Source organism: Rhinolophus ferrumequinum, chromosome 20 (genome assembly GCF_004115265.2).
Source record: "Rhinolophus ferrumequinum isolate MPI-CBG mRhiFer1 chromosome 20, mRhiFer1_v1.p, whole genome shotgun sequence".
NCBI classification, from domain to species: domain Eukaryota; kingdom Metazoa; phylum Chordata; class Mammalia; order Chiroptera; family Rhinolophidae; genus Rhinolophus; species Rhinolophus ferrumequinum.
In genome coordinates this window covers 37,484,023-37,506,390 of record NC_046303.1, presented here as the reverse complement: position 1 = coordinate 37,506,390, position 22,368 = coordinate 37,484,023, and the positions used below count along the sequence as shown (strand labels likewise).

The window sequence follows — 22,368 nt, the reverse complement described above, 5'->3', positions numbered from 1 at the left end:
CTGGCGCTGTAGCTACTCAAGCCACAGAATATGGGAGTCGGCTTCCGGGGCAATGATCTGCCGTTAAAGCTAGAGATCCCAGCCGTTAAAGCTGGGCTCCAAGCAAGGGTCACCAGTCCTCATGGAGCGCTCCAGGACCCTGCATCCCACAGTCCCCGCGCAAACAGCTGCGCGGCTCTCCAGCAAGCCCACCGTCACCCGCTAGCTGGCGGCGAGCGGGAGGCCCTTGTCTTGACAGCTGCCCACGCGCCGGGGCGGTGCTCGAAAACGTCGCTTTAAAGGTTCGCGCCGCCGGCCTCGCCCCCTGCGCCACACGATTGGCTGCAGGTGGGGCGGCTTTGGCTCGATAGATACAGGGAGGGCGGGGCTGCGCACGCGAGTCCCGTGGCCTCACCGCGGTGGGGAGCCGGCGAATGGCTGCCGAGTGCGGGGTGGTTGGGCGTGCGGGGTAGGCGAGCACGCGCGCGCGCGCGGGCGGCCAAGGTCCCGCGGGAAATATCGGAACGCAGAACGCCGACCCGCACGCGCCGCCCGGCGGTCGGCGGCGCGCGCGACGGCGAGGGGGTGGTGTGTGCGCGTGAGTTGTGTGTACGTGTGTGTGTAGCTCGGGTGCGGAGCGCAAGCCATCAGTCCCCGGTGTGAGTCCCCCGCCGTCTTCCACAACCCTTCCTCAGTCCCCGCACCTTCCCTACGACCCTCCCACGCCCCTACGGTCGCAAACCGAGCGAGAGCCCAGGAAGCAGGTGTGTGGGGTGAGCGGAGTCGCACGAGACAAAAGGGGCGCGGGGGTCAGCCCGCCATGGCCTCCCGGAGCCTGGGGGGCCTGAGCGGGAGCCGTGGCGGCGGCGGTGGCGGCGGCGGCAAGAAGAGCCTCAGCGCCCGCAATGCTGCGGTGGAGAGGAGGAACCTGATCACTGTGTGCAGGTACGGCGGGGCCCGCCGCTCGGGGTGAGGAGAGGAGGGTGCCGGCGTCGCGGGCTGAGGGCTTTGGGCGAGCGCTCAAGCCCCGGGGGTTCCGGAGATGCGCTGCTGTAGTCCTGCGCCGCAGCCTTTCCGCGCCGGGCGTGTCCGCGGGCCCGGGCGGCGGGAGAGGGGCAGGGGTCTGGGCACTGCTTAGGCCCCGCACTTTGGGTGCTGGAAGCAGCGGAGCGTAGGGCTTGGGGCGGGGCTGGGGGAGGGTTTGTTTTGAATGTGCAGTCCAGTGTCAGAGTAAAAGAAGAGGACAGGGAGGAAGAGCTCTTGCATTTAGTGCACGTTTAGCTGTAAGCCACCTTTCGGGAAAGTAATCATTACTGTGATCGTTTACTGTGTTGCTTCAAAATCAGACTGCATTCTGTTTTTGTTTTGGCTTGTTTACTTACATATTCAGTCCTTTCATATCACAAATATTGCGTGCCTACTACATGCTTTCTTTAAATCCATGTGTTTTCTTCCCACTTTAAATTGCAGTGCTAGTGCTGTTTCTGCAGCTGTTATCAGCAGTGGAACTGTGGAGGATACCTAGTCTTCTTTCCAATGATTTTATTCCAAAGTCTGCCTTTCCTTAAACGTTTACTAATTATAAATGTAGTATTCCTTTACTCTGGAAAATATAGAAACCTAAACGGAATAGTTACTATCTATAAGCTTAGTATTCAGAAGTAAGTTATTTTTAACGTGCTGATATATTTTCTTTGTCTTATTTCTGGGTATTAAAAAAATTGAAGTCCTAGACATCGATTTCTTAGGAACTTCTTTGTTTTAAAATTACTGTACTTTGTTCAGTCAAATCCCTCATCATCAGCCATCGAATCACAGAATGATAAAACCTTTTCCTCCTTTGCAGTTTATATCTGTATTTTTTTCTTTTTCCTTGTGTAAAATGTGTTTAGCATCTGTAGCAGAATATAAGTATTTATATATTCAATAACTTGTGGTTTATAGCTTGGACTATTACAAATGTTCACCTATCTACTGTGTTTCCCCGAAAATAAGATCTAGCCAGACCATCAGCTCTAATGCGTTGTTTTGGAGCAAAAATTAATATAAGACCGGGTCTTATTTTACTATATTTTACTTATTTTACTATAAGACCTTTATTTAAGACCGGGTCTTATTTTACTTATTTTATAGTAAAATAAGACCCCATCTTATATTAATTTTTGCTCCAAAACAACGCATTAGAGCTGATGGTCTGGCTAGATCTTATTTTCGGGGAAACACAGTAGCAGGAAGACCTGGCTCACTTTAATGTCACTTGGAGTTATAAACAGTAAAATTATATGAAATCTGTTTAATTTACAATTAGTGTTGTCTAGGACACAATCTTTTGAGGAAGATAGACTTAAAATTTTTTAATCTAAGCATATCTTTTTTTAAGTTAGATAAATAGAACAATAAGCAAGTTTGATTTTCTTTATTTTACAGACATTAAATTTTGTTTTGTTTCATTTTGTAGGCACAGACAATAGTTTAGTGGTTACCAGAGGGTAAGGGGGCAAGAGGGCTGGTAGTAGAGGGTAAAAGGGGTCAAATATATGGTGATGGAAGGAGAACTGACTCTGGGTGGTGAGCATACAATGTGATATATAGATGATGTCTTATAGGAATGTACACTTGAAACCTGTGTGATTTTACTAATCACCCCAAGAAATGTAATTAAAAAGCATATGTTTTTAAAAAGAGGATGGTCTTAAGCAGGCTCCAACATATACAGTGTTTTCTTGGGGTAATGTATTTCATAAAAGCTTCATCGGAGTTCAAAATCACAGGGCAGCAACTTTGTCTGCTTTTTGTTCAGTTTGTTTTCCCCCCTTTGTTCTGCCTCCCCCTCCCCACTCCGGTTCAAGCCGTTATTTCTCAGTCTAGTTGTGTAGGACACAGCTGCCTGGCCCATGCTGGTATTATGAGCTTTGCACTCCCCCCAGCTGAGGCAGTTGGTCGCCTGTCGGCTGCTTACAGCAGCTCACGGCAGCTCTCACCGGCTGCCGGCCACTCACAATGGTTGCCGGCCACCGGTGCTCCCGTGGCAGCACACAGCAGCCCATGGCAGCTCACGCCAACCTACGGCTGCTCACGGCAGCCCAGCTCTCCAGGGAGAGCTGTTGTTAACAATCTAAGCTGTAGAGAGCGTAGCTCACTGGCCCACGTGGGAATCGAACCAGCGACCTTGGCTTAGGAACGTGGCGCTCCAACCACCTGAGCCAACGGCTGGCCCTTTTTTTTGACACTCAGTAAATATTTATTGAAAGAAGAAATTCAGTGGTCGGTATTACTAATTTTGCTTCTCCATTTTTGTCATGATTGGTTTTAGGTCATTTAGTGTACATTTGCTCCTTCTTCAGAGGCAGTTCAGGAGAAGAAAGGTATTTGTATCTCAATCTTATTTAAATTACACTTTAAGCTATGAGCTGTGATCAAAAACTATGGTGAATGTTTAAATTAAAAAAAATTATTACAGTAAAAGACACATTGCCATCAATCGCCTTCAAAATACTCCTCCTCGCTTCGAACACACTTATCCCATTGTTCTTGCCACTTTGTGAAGCAGTTCTGGAAGTCCTCTTTCATGAGTGTCTTCAGTTGCACTGTCATGGCTGCCTCAGTGTCCTGAATCCATTCAAAATGTTTACCTTTCGTGGTCATTTTGACTTTGGGGAAGAGCCAGAAGTCTCACAATGCCAGATCTGGTGAATAAGGTGGATTGGGACACACTGTAATGTTTTTATTTGACAGAAATTGTCATACTAGAAGCAATGTGCGACATGGAGCGGCGTCATTATGGAGGATGAAGTAAAGACACTCATGAAAGAGGACTTCCAGAACTATTTGATAAAGTGGCAAGAATGCTGGGATAATTGTGTTTGAAGTGAGGAGGAGTATTTTGAGGGGGATTAATGGCATTGTGTCTTTTACTGTAATATTTTTTTTATTTGAACATTCACCATATCTTTTGATCCCACCTCGTATGTCTAAGAAATTTAGTCACATCACAGTGATTTGTGTGGACAGCTGTCGGGGTTAGCTGTATTTTTATTTGCATAATTATTCTTTTCTACTGTGAAATGAATATGAGTGCTGACTTTAGTTACAGTTTAAACATAAATTTAGTATACTAGCTAAAATAAATTTCAATTGCTGGCTTAAATTTCAACTTGTGCATTTATTTATGTGGATAATATTACTAAGACTGTTTTTTTATGTCCAAATAGTTGATGGTGCTTATAAATTATCAAACATGTCCAGTAATCAGATCTATTTGATAGGCTTTGTCTAAAAGACTTTTAGGAAAAAAGTCATTGTAAGCCATTTGGCTGTTTTAAGTAGTCCCACCTCAAATTCAGCAAAATGAACAAATCAATATTTATGCATTTCTGGCACTTTTCTCTGCCTCTCAAAGGCAGAGAAAACCCTGGGTATCTCACCAGTGTCTCTTAATGAATTTATTTTTTAGTTTTTACATATCAAATCAGAGGTAGTTTGATATTTATATTGAGAAGTTGTTTTAGTAGAAATATAATTGAGTTCTAAGTTTACTTTGTCATTCATTAAATAGTTGCGTGTCCTTTAACAAGCCATGCAACCTTCCCATTTTCCAGTCCTCATCTGTAAAATGACCTTGGACTAGATCAACAGCAGCCCTAAAACTGATGATAGTCTTGAGGCAAAATGTGTTCATATTTGGTTTTTAATTTTTCTAAATATGAACAGGATAATGGTAGACATGTTTATGGTAGCTAGATGAAGCATGCGCATTTTTCTCTGTAAAAAACATTTTGAACTGTGCCTTCCATTTTGTGATTCTCTACTGATGTTCTGGAAAAATTGAACAGGATTACAAAAACAAACCAAACCAAACTCCCTCCTCCCCCCGCCCCAACTATCATTCTAGTGTATCTATTATACAGCAATGCTTTTCCTTACCCCTTAAACAACTTAGGCATAATCTCAGTTTAGGTATAAAACCTTATTATATAAGTACACATTTTTTTTTAGGTTTAAAAACATTATACAAGAACAATAATGATATAGTTTGAACTTTGGAAGTGGGCTGTTTGGTTAGGTAACATAGTCTGGAATTGGATTGGATTGGATTGAATTGAGTTGAATTTAGGTTCATTGTGATTGTGCATGTAATTATTTCATCTTTTTTCAGTTACTATATATTGTAGACAAAAACACTTGGATGATACTTAGCAAATAAGTACCATTTTGTCTTATTTTTCACAGATCGTGGTGGAGAGAAAGTAGGTCATTTGAGGCCTCTAAATATTACACACTCAACTCCAAAATATTCATAGACTGACTGTAGTTCTGTGCACCAACAAGTATTTTCCCTGAATATTCTCTGCCATTTAGAACTTTGAAAAATTAAATTGTTAAAGTCCTTCAGGCTTTTTTTAAACCTACATTTTTTTATCCACAGAAGATCAGGTATTAGTCATTTTTAAGCTTCATAGGTTATTGAAAAACTTACATATTCCTTTGATTTTAGTTCTGTTGACAAAGAATTAAAATCTAAATTCTCCTTATGGCTTAACATTGTTTTATGAGAAAAGTATTAAAATATACATGTTTAAGAATATATGCATAAACAGATCTTAAAATAACATTTGTTAAACTCTTAAATCAATACTTTGAGACACTCCCCACACAAAGTCATAATTTTCCTGTCTTGGGGCCAGAGGACTAATGAGTGATTTAAGAGGATAGTGTGATGAGCTAAGTAGAGTGATGATTTTCAAAAATAAGTACTTTTAGGGCCGGCCTGGTGGCTCAGGCGGTTAGAGATCCAAGCTCCTAACTCCGAAGACTGCCAGTTCGATTCCCACATGGGCCAGTGGGCTCTCAACCACAAGGTTGCCAGTTCAATTCCTCGAGTCCCGCAAGGGATGGTGGGCTGCGCCCCCTGCAACTAAGATTGAACATGGCACCTTGGGCTGAGCTGTCGCTGAGCTCCCGGATGACTCAGTTGGTTGAAGTGCGTCCGCTCAACCACAAAGTTGCCAGTTTGACTCCCGCAAGGGATGGTGGGCTGTGCCCCCTGCAACTAGCAACGGCAACTGGACCTGGAGCTGAGCTGCGCCCTCCACAACTAAGACTGAAAGGACAACAACTTGAAGCTGAACGGCACCCTCCACAATTAAGATTGAAAGGACAACAACTTGACTTGGAAAAAAGTCCTGGAAGTACACACTGTTCCACAACACAGTCCTGTTCCCCTTCCCCAATAAAATCTTAAAAAAAATAAGTACTTTTAATAATATGTGCACAGTTCTTAGTTTTCTATAGATCGAGATATTATTTACTAACTTGAATGTTATTTCAAATAACAGTAACACCTCATTTTTCCAGTGTGGTCAGGGAATGAGGTGTTCATATTTTCCATATAACTAGTGTTTGAGTGAAGCTTAAAATTTTCCCGATCGGGCCGGCCCGGTGGCTCAGGTGGTTAGAGCTCCATGCTCCTAACTCCGAAGGCTGCCGGTTCGATTCCCACATGGGCCAGTAGGCTCTCAACCACAAGGTTGCCAGTTCAATTCCTCGAGTCCCGCGAGGGATGGTGGTTCCGCCCCCTGCAACTAAGATTGAACACGGCACCTTGAGCTGAGCTGCCTCCCGGATGGCTCAGTTGGTTGGAGCACGGGCTCTCAACCACAAGGTTGCCAGTTCGATTCCTCGACTCCCTCAAGGGATGGTGGGCTCCGCCCCCTGCAACTAAGATTGAACACTGAGCTGAGCTGCCTCCCCGATAGCTCAGTTGGTTGGAGTGCATCCTCTCAACCACAAGGTTCAACTCCCGCAAGGGATGGTGGGCTGTGCCCCCTGCAACTAGCAACGGCAACTGGACCTGGAGCTGAGCTGCGCCCTCCACAACTAAGACTGAAAGGACAACAACTTGACTTGGAAAACAGGCCTGGAAGTACACACTGTTCCCCAATAAAGTCCTGTTCCCCTTCCCCAATAAAATCTTTAAAAAAAAAAAAAAATTTCCCGATCAACTACAGTGCTTTACTCAGCATGTATTGTGAATTGTAGTTTTCTGTATAATGGAAGCTTATAATTTAAGTGTTCATATTTAAACCACAATAAACAATAATATTTTAAACATTTTGGATGAATTGCTTTTAAAAAAGGATTACACATTTCCCTACCTTCTATAAAAAGACTCTGTATAGCATAGTGTAATCTTTATTGCTGACTTTAGTCTGGATCTGTTTCTATGTATATGCCCTGTGCAGTGGCTGCCCTTGGAAACTCTTGAGGTAGATACAGCTTTTTGCTGCGTGGCCACAAAAGATTATGTTTGGAGTTCTTAGTCTGCTTTTGCATTTACTGTCTCTTCCTACCAAGTTAGCTGTTATTTCTTACAACTCAGACTATTTCTAGCAGCTTTTTGCTTTGTGCTTCCCATCCTCGCTTGCTCATTATAATTGGTTGTGAACTAGGAAAGCAGATAACTAAATTTATCATGTGTTAAAAAAATAAAAGGCACCCGGAGGCCTGAGCTAAGTGTGTGAGCTTTAGCACTCTGAACTTCTTCAAATACTTAACAGTCTCATAAGACTGTTTATACCTTGGCTACATTGAATTCTATTTTTGACTAAAGCTCTTTTAGTCATGCTCTATGTAGTAGAACTTTGAGTTGGGACTTTGATCAACATTAGTTATGTTGCTTTGGAGCAGGTTCAATTTTCTAAGGCTTCTTAGTGTTCTAATAGTAGGTGTTCACAATGGAATTAGGATGATCATCTTTTTGGCTACTGGTCCTAGGTAGGCTTCTCAGCATGCACGGAAGGTCATTGTCTCTTCCCCTAGCTAAACTGGGTTCATATTCTACTGACAACAGAGAATAGCTGTCCCCCACACATTTACTAGAGGTATTATCTTAACTTTATTGATGATGGATATATAATAGGAGCTCAGTTGAGAGTTGAGATATTCAAGGAGGAATATGTGAAGCTTACCCACTCTTGCATCAGTCTTACAGGCTTGCAAAATATGTGTCTGGGTCAGTCCAAGTTATGAGAGAGTAGCTGGATATGTAGACTGCTTTGCTTACAGTTGCTTTTGCCCAGTTGTGCATTGGTAAGATTCCGTTAGCCTACATTGATGGTCATTAGAAGAAGCCATCACAGAGGGTCTTCTGGAAGTTGCTGTTAAGAACACTGTTTATTATGTGAAAAAGTATCTTTTTTTGTGAAGATTTCTATGAGAAATATCTGTCTTACTGCCAAGAATTTTATCTCTAGGCAATTGATTTATTTAAAGCTACTGGACCCAAATGAATGTGTAACTGACAATTTCTTTTTCTCATACAGCTGTTAGAAATCTTAGTGTTAAACCTGTGGCCAACGTCTAAAACATCTGTAGGTAATCATTGTAATGTATTTAGCCTTATTTCTAGTTACACTTTGCTTCTATTTTTCACACAGATTTTTATTGGCTTATACATATAGAAAAGTGCACATAGCGTAAGTGTACAGCTTAGTGAGTTTTTTTGCAAAGAGGACACAACATTGTAACTTGCACCAAGTCAAGAAAAAGAACATTAGGGATGGCCGGTTAGCTCAGTTGGTTAGAACGTGATGCTAATAACACCATGGTTGCTGGTTCGATCCCCACATGGGCTACTGTGAGCTGTTCCTTCCTTAAAAAAAAAAAGAACATTACCCAAAGAAAGGAAATCATTATCTGAAAAAGATAATCTGCACCTCCACTTTCATTTCAACTTTATTTACAATATCCAAGACATAGAAACAACCTGTGTCCATTGGTGGATGACTAGATAAAGTTTTCTTTGTGCAGTATATATACACAATGAAATACTATTCAGCCATAAAATGAAGGAAATATTGCCATTTACCACAACATGGATGGACCTTGAAGACATGCTAAATGAAATAAGTCAGACAGAGAAAAACAAATGCTGTATGATATCACTTATATATGGAATCTAAAAAAACAAACAAAAAGGTGGACTCGTAGAAACAGAGCAGATTGGTAGTTGCCAGAGGAGGAGGTGGGGTGTGTGGAATGGGTGAAAGGGTGAAGGTGGTTAACAGGTACAAAATTCCAGTTTTAAGATAAGTCCTTAGGCTGTAATAATAATAATAAAAGAACATTATCCAAATTCCCAGAACCCTCTTCCTTGCTTTCTTCTAGTTACTACTCCTATTGAGGGTAACTACTATCCTGGCTTTGAACACCATGGTTTAGTTTTGCTTCTTTCTGAATTTTACGGAATAATACAGTATGTACCTTTTTCTGTTGAGCTTATTTTGCTCAACATTGTAAGATTCATCCTTTTGGTTGCACGTAGTTGTATACTTTCACTGCTGTGTATTATTCCATTGTATGAATATACCACACTTTATCCGTTCTACCTGGCGGACATTTGAGTTGTTCTCACTTTTTGACTATTATTAATTGAATGTTCATGAATATGTGTTTTGGTGACTATATGTACATATTCCTGTAAGGTATGTAACTAGGAGTGGACTTGCTGGATCATATGGCATGCATAAGTTCAGCTTCTGTTGATACAACAGATTTCCGAACAAGTTGTCCGATTTGCATACTAGTAAGAGTTCCAGTTGCTTTACATCCTTTGAATACTGTATTAGCAATACTTTTTCTGTCTATAAAGATGAACGTATGATTTCTCTCCCTTTTTTTCTGTTTATGTAGTGAATTATATTGATTGAGTTTTGAGTCCTAAACTCCTCTGGAATAAACAACACTCGGTCGTGCTCTATTACCATCTTGTTTACATATCTTTATGTAAATATTCAATTTGGGATTTTTGCCTATTTGTTCATGGAAGAGATTGACCTGTAATTGTTCTTTCTTACAGTGTCCTTATCTAGTTTTGTCATTAAGATTATCTGACTTTATAAAGCAAGTTGGGAAATGTTCTTTTATTCTGTTCTGTAGAATAGTTTGTGTAAGATTAATATCATTTCTTTCTTAAACTTTTAGAAGACTTCATCAGGGAAGAAATCTAAACTGCAAATTGTCTGTGAAAAGTTTTTTAGTAAAGTATTTAATTTATTTAATAGATACTGAACAATTCAGACTTCCTGTTTCTTCTTGTATAGATTTCAGCAAGTTCTATAAGGAATGCACCCATTTCATTTATATGGGTTAAAAAAGTGAAGCGGAATAAGAGATACAGACTGCCAACTATAAAATAAATAAGTCACAGAGATGTGATGTATAGCACAGGGAATATAGTCAATAATATCATAATAACTTTGTATGGTGACAGTTGACTACTAGAATTAGTGGTCACATCATAAGGTGTGTAAATGTCAAATCACTGGGTTATACACCAGAAACTAATGTACGTTAAACTATACTTTAATAAGACATTAAACTTAAGGCTTTTCTTTTTCCTTTTTTTATTCACTGTTTTTTAAATTAAAGTTTATTGGGGTGACAATTGTCGTCAACAAAACAAATAATAATAAGTGTTGGAGAGGCTGTGGAGAAAAAGGAACCCTCATACACTGTTGGTGGGAATGCAGATTGGTGCAGCCGCTATGGAAGGCAGTGTGGAGATTCCTCAAAAAATTAAAAATAGAATTACCATATGACCCAGCAATCCCTCTCCTGGATATCTACCCAAATAATCTGAAAAAGGTTATCCATAAAGACATATGTGTTCCGGTGTTCATTGCAGCTTTATTTACGGTGGCCAAAACATGAAAACAACCAAAGTGTCCTTCAATAGATTGGATAAAGGCTTAGTATTAATTTTTTTATCATTTAAAAAATCTGTAATCATTTTCCATTTTTCTCTCCTGATACTGCTTATCTGTTTTTTCCACTTTTTTTTCTTGCTCAGAGTTTAGGAATTTTATTAATGTTTTCAAAAAAACAGTCTTTGGCTTTGTTAATTTTCTCTGTTGTACATTTGTTTCTTAATTCATTGATTTCTCTTTGTTATTTCCTTCCTGCCACTTTCCTTCAGTTTTAAGTTCCTGTTCTGTTTCTAATTTCTTGAGATGGGAATTTAGATCATTGTTTTCCAGCCTTTCTTCTAATATATGAGTATGCATTTTAAGGTTACAGATTCCCTTGTTTGATACCACTTTGGGATAGCAAACGATTTTAAATGTTGTGTCTTCATTATTAGTTTTAAATGTTTTCTAATTTCTGTTAGGATTTCTTCTTTAATTCCTCATGGGTTATTTCAAAAGGCATTGTTTAACTTTCAAACAGTTGAGGATTTTCTGTTTGTAGTTACTGATTTCTGACTTAATTCCACTGTGCAGAGGACATATTCTGAAAGATTTTAAACATTTGAAATTTTATGGTTGCTTTATTATGCAGCAGATGGTTAATTTTGATAAACATTTCATGTGCATATGAAAAGAATATAGATTCTGTCACTATTGATTGCATGTTCTACATATGCCAATTAGATCTAGTATCTAGTTAATTGTGCTGTTCATATCTTCTATATGTATCCTTTCTAGTTTTTTTTTTTTTTTGGAAGGAAGTTTTTTTATTATTAGTTTCAGGTGTACAAAACAATGTAATAGTTAAACATTTATACTCCTCACAAAGTGATAACCCCCCTGCCCCAATTTACTACCCCTCTGATAATCGTATATAGCTGTTACAGTTCCACTGACTCTATTTCTTATGCTGTACTCCACATCCTGTAAATATATATATGTATTAAATTATACATATATTTAATATATGTATTAAATTATATTTATGTATATATGTATTAAATTATAGTTGACATTCATTGTTATTCAGCTTCAGCCTTAGGTGTACAGCGCAGTGGTCAGGCATGTACACCGTCCATGAAGTGGCCCCCTAATAAGACAAGTGTCCATCAAATACCCTACAAAATCTTTACAACATTATTAATTATATTCCCTAAACTGTCTTTCCTATCCCTGTGGCAGTCTTGTGGTTACCAATCTTACTTTCTAATCCCCTCACCTTCTCCCTCATCTCCACCACCCTCCCTCTAGCAACGCTCAGTTATTTCTTCGTATCTCGAAGACTGTTTCTGATGGTTCATTTATTCTATTCTTTAGATTCCACATGTAAGTGAGATCATAATGGTATTTGTCTTTCTCCATCTGATTTATTTCACTTAGCATAATGTTCTCTAGGTCCATCCATATGGTAATATTTCATTCTTCTTTATGGCTAATACTCCATTGTATAAATATATCACAGTTTCTTAATCCAGTCATCTGATGCGCATTTCAGTTGTTTCCATGTCAACGCTATTGTGAATAGCTGCTGTAAACATAGGGGTGCATAAATTTTTTCGAATTAGTGTTTTGGATTTCTCTGGATAGACACCTAAGAGTGGAATTGCTGGGTCATAAGGTAGTTCCATTTCCAGTTTTTTGAGATACCTCTATATTGATTTCCATAGTGGCTGCACCATTCTGCAATCCCACCAGCAGTGCACGAGGGGTCCCTTATTAGTTTTTTGGATGCCTAGTCCATCTGATATTGAGAGAGATGTGTTAAAGTCTATGATTGTAGATTTGTCTATTTCTCCTTTTAGTTCTATTTTTTTTCTGTAAATATTTTGTTGCTTTATTACTAGGTGTGTGCAGATTTAGAATTGTGATTTCTTCCTAGTGGCTTGATTCCGTTGTCATCATAAAATGTCCTTTAATACTGTTACTGCTTTAAAGTATGTTTTTCTTCCTGTTAGATTAAAAAAAATTTATTAAAAATATTGGGGTGACATTGATTAGTAAAAGTATGGTTTCAAGTGTACATTTCTATAATACATCATCTATATATTGCATTGTGTGTTCACCACCCAGAGTCAGTTCTCTTCCCGTCACCATATATATTTGACCCCCTTTCCTCTCTTCTACCACCCCCTTTCTCCCTTCCCCTCTGGTAGCCACTAAACTTGTCTGTGTCTATGAGTTTTTATTCTTTGTCTTGTTTGTTTGTTGCTTTCAGTTTTATATCCTACATTGGAGTGAAGTCATATGGTTCTCCACTTTTACTGTCTGATTTATTTCGCTTAGCATGATAATCTGAAGATCCATCCATGTTGTTGCAAATCACAGCATTTCATCTGTTCTTATGGCCAAGTCATATTCTATTGTATGTATGTATGGATAAGGTATCTGACCAGGTTAGAAGATTTAACTCTATTTTTGTTTGCTATTAATATACCGTGTTTTCCCCAAAATAAGACGGGGTCTTATATTAATTTTTGCTCCAAAAGATGTATTAGGGCTTATTTTCAGGGGATGTCTTATTTTTTTCATGTACAACAATCTACACTTAAATACAGTCATGTCATCTTCTGGAACATTGTCGTGACGTACTAAGTGCGTCTGTCTGAGGATCTTAACGGGTGCTTATTTTTGGAGAAACACAGTAGTAGTTACAACTGCTTTCTTTTAGTTAGTGTTTGAATGATATATTTTTTTCCATTTTTAACTTTCAGTCTTTCTGGGTGCTTAAATTTAAAGTGTCTCTTATAGGCAAGATACAGTTGAATTTTGCATTTTATCTAGTTTTTATGTATTTAGCCAATTTGTATTTAATGTCATTATATTTGTGTTTATAGCTACTGTTTTACTATTTATTTTGTGTTCACTTTTTTCTCTTATTTTGCTTTCTTATACATATCAGTAAAGTGTTTTTTATTCCATTTATTCCACTATTCCAGTTTTTCTTTCTATGAATTTGTTAATAGTCGTATATTCTTTTGTGTATATGTGTGTGTGTATGTGTGTGTGTATATACACACACACATATGTATATATATACACATATATATATAATTTCTATCCTTTTGGTAGTTATCCTTGATTTATTACAGTTTAATGCAAATTAGCTTTTACTGCTTTGCCAGAATAAATGCTAGAACCATTTATTCCCCCTTATTCTAAAACATGCTTTTAAAATCTACATGTATTTTAAATTCCGCGAGATTATTTTATTGCTGTATTTTATACTTGATATTCAGGCAATACACATTTGTATTTACCCACATATTTACCCCTTTCTATTGCTCTTCCATCAGTTTTGGAAAAATTTTATCTACTATATTCTTGCAGTCCAACTCCATGTATGTTGAGCTTTATCAGACTCTACGTGACTTGTATTATTTTCTGTATTTTCATTCTTTTTTTCTCTCTATGCTTCATTTTATATATTTTCTGTTGACTTCTCTTCCTGCTCCTTAATCATGTCTTCTGCTGTTTCTCATCTACTGTTTAACCATCAACTGAGTTTTTAATTTCAGATATTTCTAAAATTTCTATATGATTCCTTTTTTAATAGACTCTAATCCGCTGATTTTTTATCTACATCCATCTTTCTCTCTATTCTCTTGAACATAATCAGTTACTTTTAAAGTTCTCATCATTTATTTAGACTATTTGGGTCATCTTTATATCTGTTTTTATTGTCTGTTTCCCTTCTCCCTCTCTCTTTCTCGTCATGTAGTCTTATCTTTTGGCATGTCTAGATTATTTTTTATTGAATGCCAGATAATATGTATTAAATTTTTCTTTAGCACTTTTGTTGTTCTTTCAGTACTATTATACTCACTCTTTTGTTGACCATTGTGTGTCAAAAGTGTCCTTCAGAATGTAACATACAGCAGAAAGAGACAACAGTGTGGAGGAAATGGGTGCAATGTACCCCCCGATTTGAGAAAAAGATGCCCAAGAGCACACTAGTGCCCACGGCCTATGGTATAGGGTAGTGCTCGCTTTCCTTTACTAATGTTAATCTTCTTCTAAGACACACAATGGTGACTGATAACAGTCAGGGATTGTGCTGAATCTAGGCTGAATTTCAACCCTGGTAAGTCTTGGTCAGTTTTTAGGTTGCCCCTGGCATTCCAGAATTTTCAGCCTAGGTTTGTCATCTTTTCCAGCACCCTTTCTCTGGTAGTCCTGAATTATTGTTTTGTCTTTGGAAACTACCAAATGCTTTATTCTGATTAGGATTTTATTCTTCTGGTGAAGAGGAAGTCATTCTGTATTTGAGGCCTTCCCAAATCTTCTTCAAAAGCTTTCTTGGTTTTTCTGTCCCCCATTAGCAGCCTACCGAGAGAGCCAGATCCTGCCAGCATTCAAAATTGGCAGACACTCCTGAATAAAAGCAGCTGTAGCAGTCAACTCATTTTTTTTGAGCTTCCCTTTTCTCTGGAGTCTTAGCCTCCCTAATCCTTAGTGTTTCTGCAACTTTCTTCAGCCTTCAAACATGTGATTTCTGTATTTCTCCCTGCTCCACCCCAAGTTTTGTAATTGCACTCTGAGAACATTGGTCTACCAGCAGTCCATCCTACTTGGAAGTGGAAGTCTGTTCCCACATTTTTCATCTTCCATCTCAGTTTTAATTTATGATTGTTTTTTATATGTCCCATAAGTAATGTCATGTCTTTTCTGGAATAGGTTATGCAAATAAATATAGCACTCACTATGCTGGAATCTATCTTTTTTGTCTTCTAGTAAAATGTGAATTTCTCAAGTACAGATTTATTGAGTATCTAGTTTATTCCTAGAATCTAGTACGTAGTAGGCATGTTTAATAAATGTGGTAATTCTCTACAACTAGTGAAGAATAATAGCAGTGGACGTTTCCAAAATGAAGTTGAAGGTTGAATTAAAGAACCGTCCTCACTTATTTTTGAAAAGTCACCCAAAATAACTAACCTCTAATATTCGAGTTTTAAAAATCTAATAGCTTCAGCAGTAAAATTTGCTTTTTTTGGATGGAGTTATTCTATTGAAATTAATGTGGAAATGTAAAAATAAAAATTCGTCTCTTCCAGTGTTTGAGTTTAAAAAAAGAAGGGTGAAGGCCAAACAATTAATAAACATACTTTTTATATTTACCTTCCCAAAGCAATCTAGTTTAATTTTTCATTTTATAGACTTAATGCTTCACAAAATAGGTGAAGTATCTAAAATGCATACTGTTTTGAAAATATTTTTAAAATATAGGGACTGCACACTTTTTGTTGTTTGCACTAAATATAATGACATTATCCATTTTCTTCAGTATGGTGATTGCCTTTAGAAGAGGATAGGATAACAGATATCCCCCAAATATTCAGATTTAACATTTGATTTTGAAATTTTAACATTTAGTATTTGCAATTATAAAACCAAATCTTGTGTTATATTCTAGATGTAGCCTCAAAATTAATATTAAAAATAGAATTTAAAAATTTTAATTAAAAAACCCCACAAAACATCTGTGTCTAACATCTGAAGAAAATACATTTATTTAACATGTATAATGCATAGAGAATATGCGTTTTGGAGGAAAAATATCAAATTGAGTGTTTATGACTCATAATGAAAATTCTAATTTGCACAATTCTTACTTAAATCAGATTTATTTTATAGTTAAGGTAACATTGCCAGAATTCAAACCCAAATATATCTGATTTCAAAACTTGTGCTTTTCCTCTTACACTATGCCGCCTTGAGTGTCTATGACAGGTCAACTGGATCTAGTTTGTGTTTGTGCATGCAAAAGTGTGTGTGTGTGTGTGTGTGTGTGTGTGTGTGTGTGTGTGTGTATGTGTATTTGAGCCACAGAACCAGAAACAGAGAACCTTCATTTTCTTAGCATTTCTGGTGTTGATAAACCATGATCACTGTACATTATGCTACTTAAAAAAATCAATTTACATGCAGGCACTCCAAATTCCTGCCTCTGTTTTTCTGTGCTTAGATGTTAAGTGTAATGATGATGCTGTGAAAAGAAAGGGAATATGTGCAAACTTAATTTTTGTATAAGCTAACACTATGTTAAATACTTTATGTGATCTTCTTTAATCTTCACAGTAACTAGGTAATTGATTGCTGAGTAAACTGCGTTTCAGAGAGGTTGTGTCTTGAGAAGGAATGGATAATAACGGAGCCAGGTGTGAATTCAGGGCCTTCTGATATCAAAACCACAGTTCTTCCTATTGCTGTATACTGCTGCATTGAATATCTAGTTCACTGGATAGTTTACCTATGTTAAAGTATGTTGCTTGAATATTTTCATAAGTCATTGGATAAAGAACAGTTAGATTCCAAAGGGATATGTGATCCAAGTGTATTGTTCAAGTATTCTTTATTAAAATAATTTTAATTGAGGGTGCTTTTATATGAGATCAGTCGAGTTAATCTATTTTAAAATGGGAAGTTTTTTTGGTTTGATAGCTTTCTATATTTAGATACATTGTTTTTTTATTTTATTTAATTTTTCCTTTTTTCTTTTATAAGATAGTGCTTCCAATTTTATTTTTCATGGTTTGGGCAAGCTGCTGTCATCAATCTGCTAACATAGCAAAACAAGATGTTAATAATACAGTATCTCATCCTTAAGGTACCTAGATTAACAATTCTCTTTTCAAAGAAATTTTGAGAGAACGGGTGAGGAAAATATTTTAAGATATATTTATTTCTGCTTTTAATTTTTACATTGAGTAAAATTTTTAAAAATGGTAATCACTATAATGAGAGAGACTTTTGAGTTTCAGGGTGCAAATTCCAGAGAAGATGCTTGGGACTTTTTTTCCTATGTTCCATTAATAATTACAGAAACAGGCATCTGGTTGAATTTGGCCCATGGACAATAGTATATAGAACGCTGCTAAAAAGATACATGGAAAGTATTTTTTTCTCATAAAATAGATAAGAATTATTTTTTAAAACAAAGGGGAAAATATACATGATGATTGGGAATTCTTAACTTGCATAAAACTTGCTGAAAGAAAGCTAATTGCTGATTTTAAAAGATTTTTTGGGGGTTTCCGGTATAAGATATAAGAAAAGATATGTTTTCCAATGAACAGATATCTGTATACTGTGTTCATTATCATCAATAGTCACTGTTTTACCTTATATTTGGGGTGGATTGTATCTTAACTCTTGGCAGCCATCACCTTGTTGATTATTGATGATGGATATTATATTAACGTGGGATAGTTACCCCATATCTTTGCTAAAGACTACTAGTAATAATGATATTAAAAAATCCTTTAAATTTGGTGTGAAATATTGGAAATAATTCTATCTCAGTATTTGAATACTTATGTTTTATTTAAAAATATCACTCTAATTAGGAATGAGTGTAACTTTTCTGAACCCCTTTTAGGTTTGAAATGTGATGATTCTAGATAAATTATGTACTTTAGTTGTCTTCAGATATAATTCCATGTAATGGGATATAACAGTATAGATAAGAAAATCTGTTTTGTATGAAATTTATTTTTTCTGAAGTATATTTAATAAATGGTTAAGATTATATATGGTTGTTGAAAAGAGATGGGAATACATTTCTTTTCTACTTGATTGCTCTGTATATATGTGAACATATGTGTGTATATTGTTAACACAGTTATTAATATTAAAGGTGAATTTCCACTTTTGAAATAGTTTCTTTCCAATGAACAGTATAGAAATTTAACAATTAATAATTTTATTTTTGACTTTGTCACTTTTTGCTTTTTAATTATTTGTGGTTACAATTAAGTTATAAATCTATGAACTATAGAGGGAATTGATTATATATATATTGATTTAATTCACTTAACATATATAATATATGTTGATTTAATATATATATACATTATAGTATAAAGTATAAAGAAGAATTTTTTAACATGGTTTTGGTAACCATCTCATTTTCTTGGTATATTGGCAAAAGGGAAAAGGTAGCTCATGCTTTCTTAGGTTAAAGGTTTTAGTCACAATCATTCTTATTTGTAAGCTAAAGAAAAAAATCGTTTGGACATTGAAGGTGGGGAAGAGAATCTTTCAAGACAGAGACATTTAAAAAATTGCACTTAATTATAAGACTCTTTTATGTAAATTTTTGAGTTTAAAAATTCTTATGTAAAAGCTATTACTTAGACTTGATTTGGTATTTTTAGACATTCATCAAATTGTCATTTTATTATTTTAAAATCAGCCCTCTTCAAGAAATAGATGACTAATATTCGTGTCATCATTATCAGGAAATAGCTCAGCACCTGTGTGATATTTTTTAGATGTGTTAAAATTCTTTTTACGGCATTTGTTTTTATAGCACATCTTAACTAGATACTATATTGTGGAGAAAAAGATTCTCTTTATTATGGCATAGTGGAGCTAGCTTCGTAATTCTAGACTAGTGTTAAGTGGGAAGACTTGGCTATCTACAAGTAATATATGGACTCTTAAGGAACTAATTTGCCTTCTGAAATTTTGGTTCGTGATGGCAGGAGAAGAGCAGGATATAAATGATGAAACAGCTGGGAAACATTCTTTTTCTTCAGTATCAATTTTGATATAATCGAAATTATTTAAAATGCTTTTTCACCCTTAAAATGTCTTCATGCTTGGAAATAACTGAAATTGTGTGTAATGACATGCTTTGGGATGTTTGGACTTTGCCTTTGTTTTAGGTTTTAGCCAGATATTGAATTAAAAGTAATTTAGTGCTCTGAGATTGACCATCTTAAATTTTTGTCATGCAGATAATGTCTTCTATAGGAATGTAATCTAATAGCATGATAAAAGAAGCCTTGTAATTTATTGACTACTGATTGATTTGGATATGACTCTGGATGCTACCAAAATATATGTGTTACTCTGCATGGCTTTTTCTTCCCATTACATTTTATAAAGTAATCATTTGTTAGGTAATTTTCTATTATTCCTGAAGGACAATAGTGACTAAAATCTTACCACGCTGTTACAGGTGATTATTGAGTTCTAACCTAGCTCTTTTGATGAAATACGAACTTTGTTAGTTTTATCTTTAAATGTAATTTTCAGTTTATTTCACCAGTGTGCATCACTATCTTAGATGCTGTGATTTTCTGAAGCAGTAAGTTACTCTTGCCTTGAATATGATTGTAGAGTAAACTTTCCTATACTACTCTACCTAATAGAGTAGTACCTAATAAAGATTAGAGAGAAACATTCAGACATTCAGAAGTTTCCTTCCATTTAGGTCAAAAGCAGAGGTAGAGACTGTTTTTGGCTTTTAAGTTATTTTATGAACACTTCCCATTTTGTATTTGTACTGAATAAGAACGTTATACTTATTTATTCATATTAAAAGTTTGCTGAGTATTTGCAGCATTTTTCTTTTTTTTCAGTTATAAAAATTTTATTTAAAATTCTCTTTTTTTAGACATCTACACATTTATGTTTGTTCTTAATAAAGTAACCCATAAAATGTCAATATATGTCTCCTGAGAAACACTGACTTTCTTTGTATGTGAAACATAATTTGTTACATTTTATTTTATTTTATTTTATTTTATTTTATTTTATTTTTTTTTACTTAGACGTTTATCATTTATATCCCTCACACAGTGACAACCCCCCTGCCCCCATCCACTGTCCCTCTGACATCGCACAGAGCCATTACATTTCCACTGTCTCTATTTCTAATGCTGTACTCCGCTTCTTGTAAGTATATACATGCATATATATACATACATATATATATAAAATTATAGTTGACATTCATTATTGTTCAGCTTCAGGTGTACAGTGCAGTGATCAGGTATCAACGTCATCCCTGAGGTGGTCTTCCAAATGGGACAAGTGTCCATCAGATAGCCTACAAAATCCTTACAACATTATTGATTACATTCCCCAAATTAATTTTCAAAACCCTGTGGCCATCTTGTGGTTACCGACTGTTTTCTAATCCCCTCACCTTCCCCCTTATCCCCCCTGCCCCCGGCCCATCTAGCAACCCTCAGTTTTTCCTCTGTGTCTCCAAAACTGTTTCTGATTAGTTCATTCACTTACTCTTTTCTTTAGATTCCACATATAAGTGAGATCATATGGTATTTGTCTTTCTCTGTCTGACTTATTTCACTTAACATAATGTTCTCTAGGTCCATCCATGTTGTTGCAAATGGTAAGATTTCTTTCTTCTTTATGGCTGCGTAATACTCCATTGTATAAATGTACCACAGTTTCTTAATCCAGTCATCTACCGATGGGCATTTCGGTTGTTTCCATGTCTTGGCTACTGTGTATAGTGTGCAGCATTTTTCTTGTGTATTGTCAATGAAATGGACATATGAAACAAAACTAAGTTTAAATGATATTTTAAAAAGTCCCTTTTTAATCTGGTTTCTGTTTACTTTTTTGTTTCTGTTAATTTAATTTAATTTAATTTCTTTTTTAATTTCTGTTAATTTTGTTTCTGTTAATTTTTGTTCTGTTAATTTACTCATGCGTTCCACCCTGTGTCTATCTAACTTAACTGTGTTTTAGGTACAGGAGATTAACTTCATGGGTGTTACTTTCTAGATGTTCTTTTTTTCTTTCTTTCTTTTACATAATAGCTTCTTTCATTGAGCTCCAGTTGCTGTTGGCAGATAGGTTAATGTTCAATTACATAGTACTAACTTAGCCTTTCTGAGTCAGTGCTATTTGTCTGAACCAAAGAGGACTGAAAATTATTTGAGTAATTATTTTCTTAATTCTCTCAAGGATATGTAATTACTATCATTCTAGTTGAATAGGATAAAAGTTACTTCATTGCATACAAAGAATGCCTTAGGGTAGTGGTTCTCAAAGTGTACTCTGGGACCCAGACCCTTTTAGAGGTCCAGAAGATTGAAATTATTTTCTTAACCGTTCTAAGACATTGTTTGCTTTTTTGGTTTCCATCCTTTACCAAGTATACATTGAAGTTTTTCAGAGACTACATGGTGTATAATATTAGAATAAATCGAATGTAAAAGCTGATATGAGAATCTAGTTATTTTTCTATTAAAAACAGTGATATTTGCAAAGTTGTAAAACATGCTACTCTTGCCAATTTTTGTGGCTGTGGAAAATATAATTTTCATAAAATATATTATTTATGCTAACATGTAATGGGTTTATTTTGAAATAAGTAAATAAATAAGGAAAGCAGTCATCACTTTGCACAGTTCCAATGTGCACTAATTTCAGTTATCACAATTTAGCATAGTCTCAAAATAATATGGTTCCGGTTTGAATATCACCATATATTAACTGTGAGTAATTGCATAAAATAAAATTTTGCTGCTAGCTCTTTAGTCCTTGGATCACTGTGAGTAATTGCATAAAATAAAATTTTGCTGCTAGCTCTTTAGTCCTTGGATCACTGTATGTAAATAACAAACGCAGGACATGATCAGTGGCCAATTACATCACTTCTTAAAGTGTGTCTAGGATTGGTCGCTGTGCACCTGTTACTAGTTCATGCATAGAAACCAAAGCCTGTACTTGTGTTGCCTTTTTGCCTCCTGGTGATAAGCCCACATGTTTCACAAAAATAGATTACTGAAAGAGCAAATTTCAGGCCAACAAAGATGAAAATAAATATGGCAACGAAACAGAAAATGGTATCACGAAGTAAATTGAACATAAATGGAGTTAT

At 36.3% G+C, this 22,368-nt stretch overlaps 1 protein-coding gene across 4 annotated transcripts in view; it reads left to right on the top strand.

Moving 5' to 3' along the window:
* Positions 1-401: 401 nt before the first annotated feature.
* RUNDC3B (RUN domain containing 3B) overlaps positions 402-22,368 on the top strand; it is a 121,824-nt gene continuing 99,857 nt past the window's right edge. For all 4 annotated transcript variants that reach the window (XM_033088127.1, XM_033088125.1, XM_033088126.1 and 1 more), the window contains exon 1: positions 402-924. In XM_033088127.1, the coding sequence (XP_032944018.1) occupies positions 800-924 (125 nt within the window). In that variant the 5' untranslated portion in view covers positions 402-799. The remainder of the gene's footprint in view (positions 925-22,368) is intronic.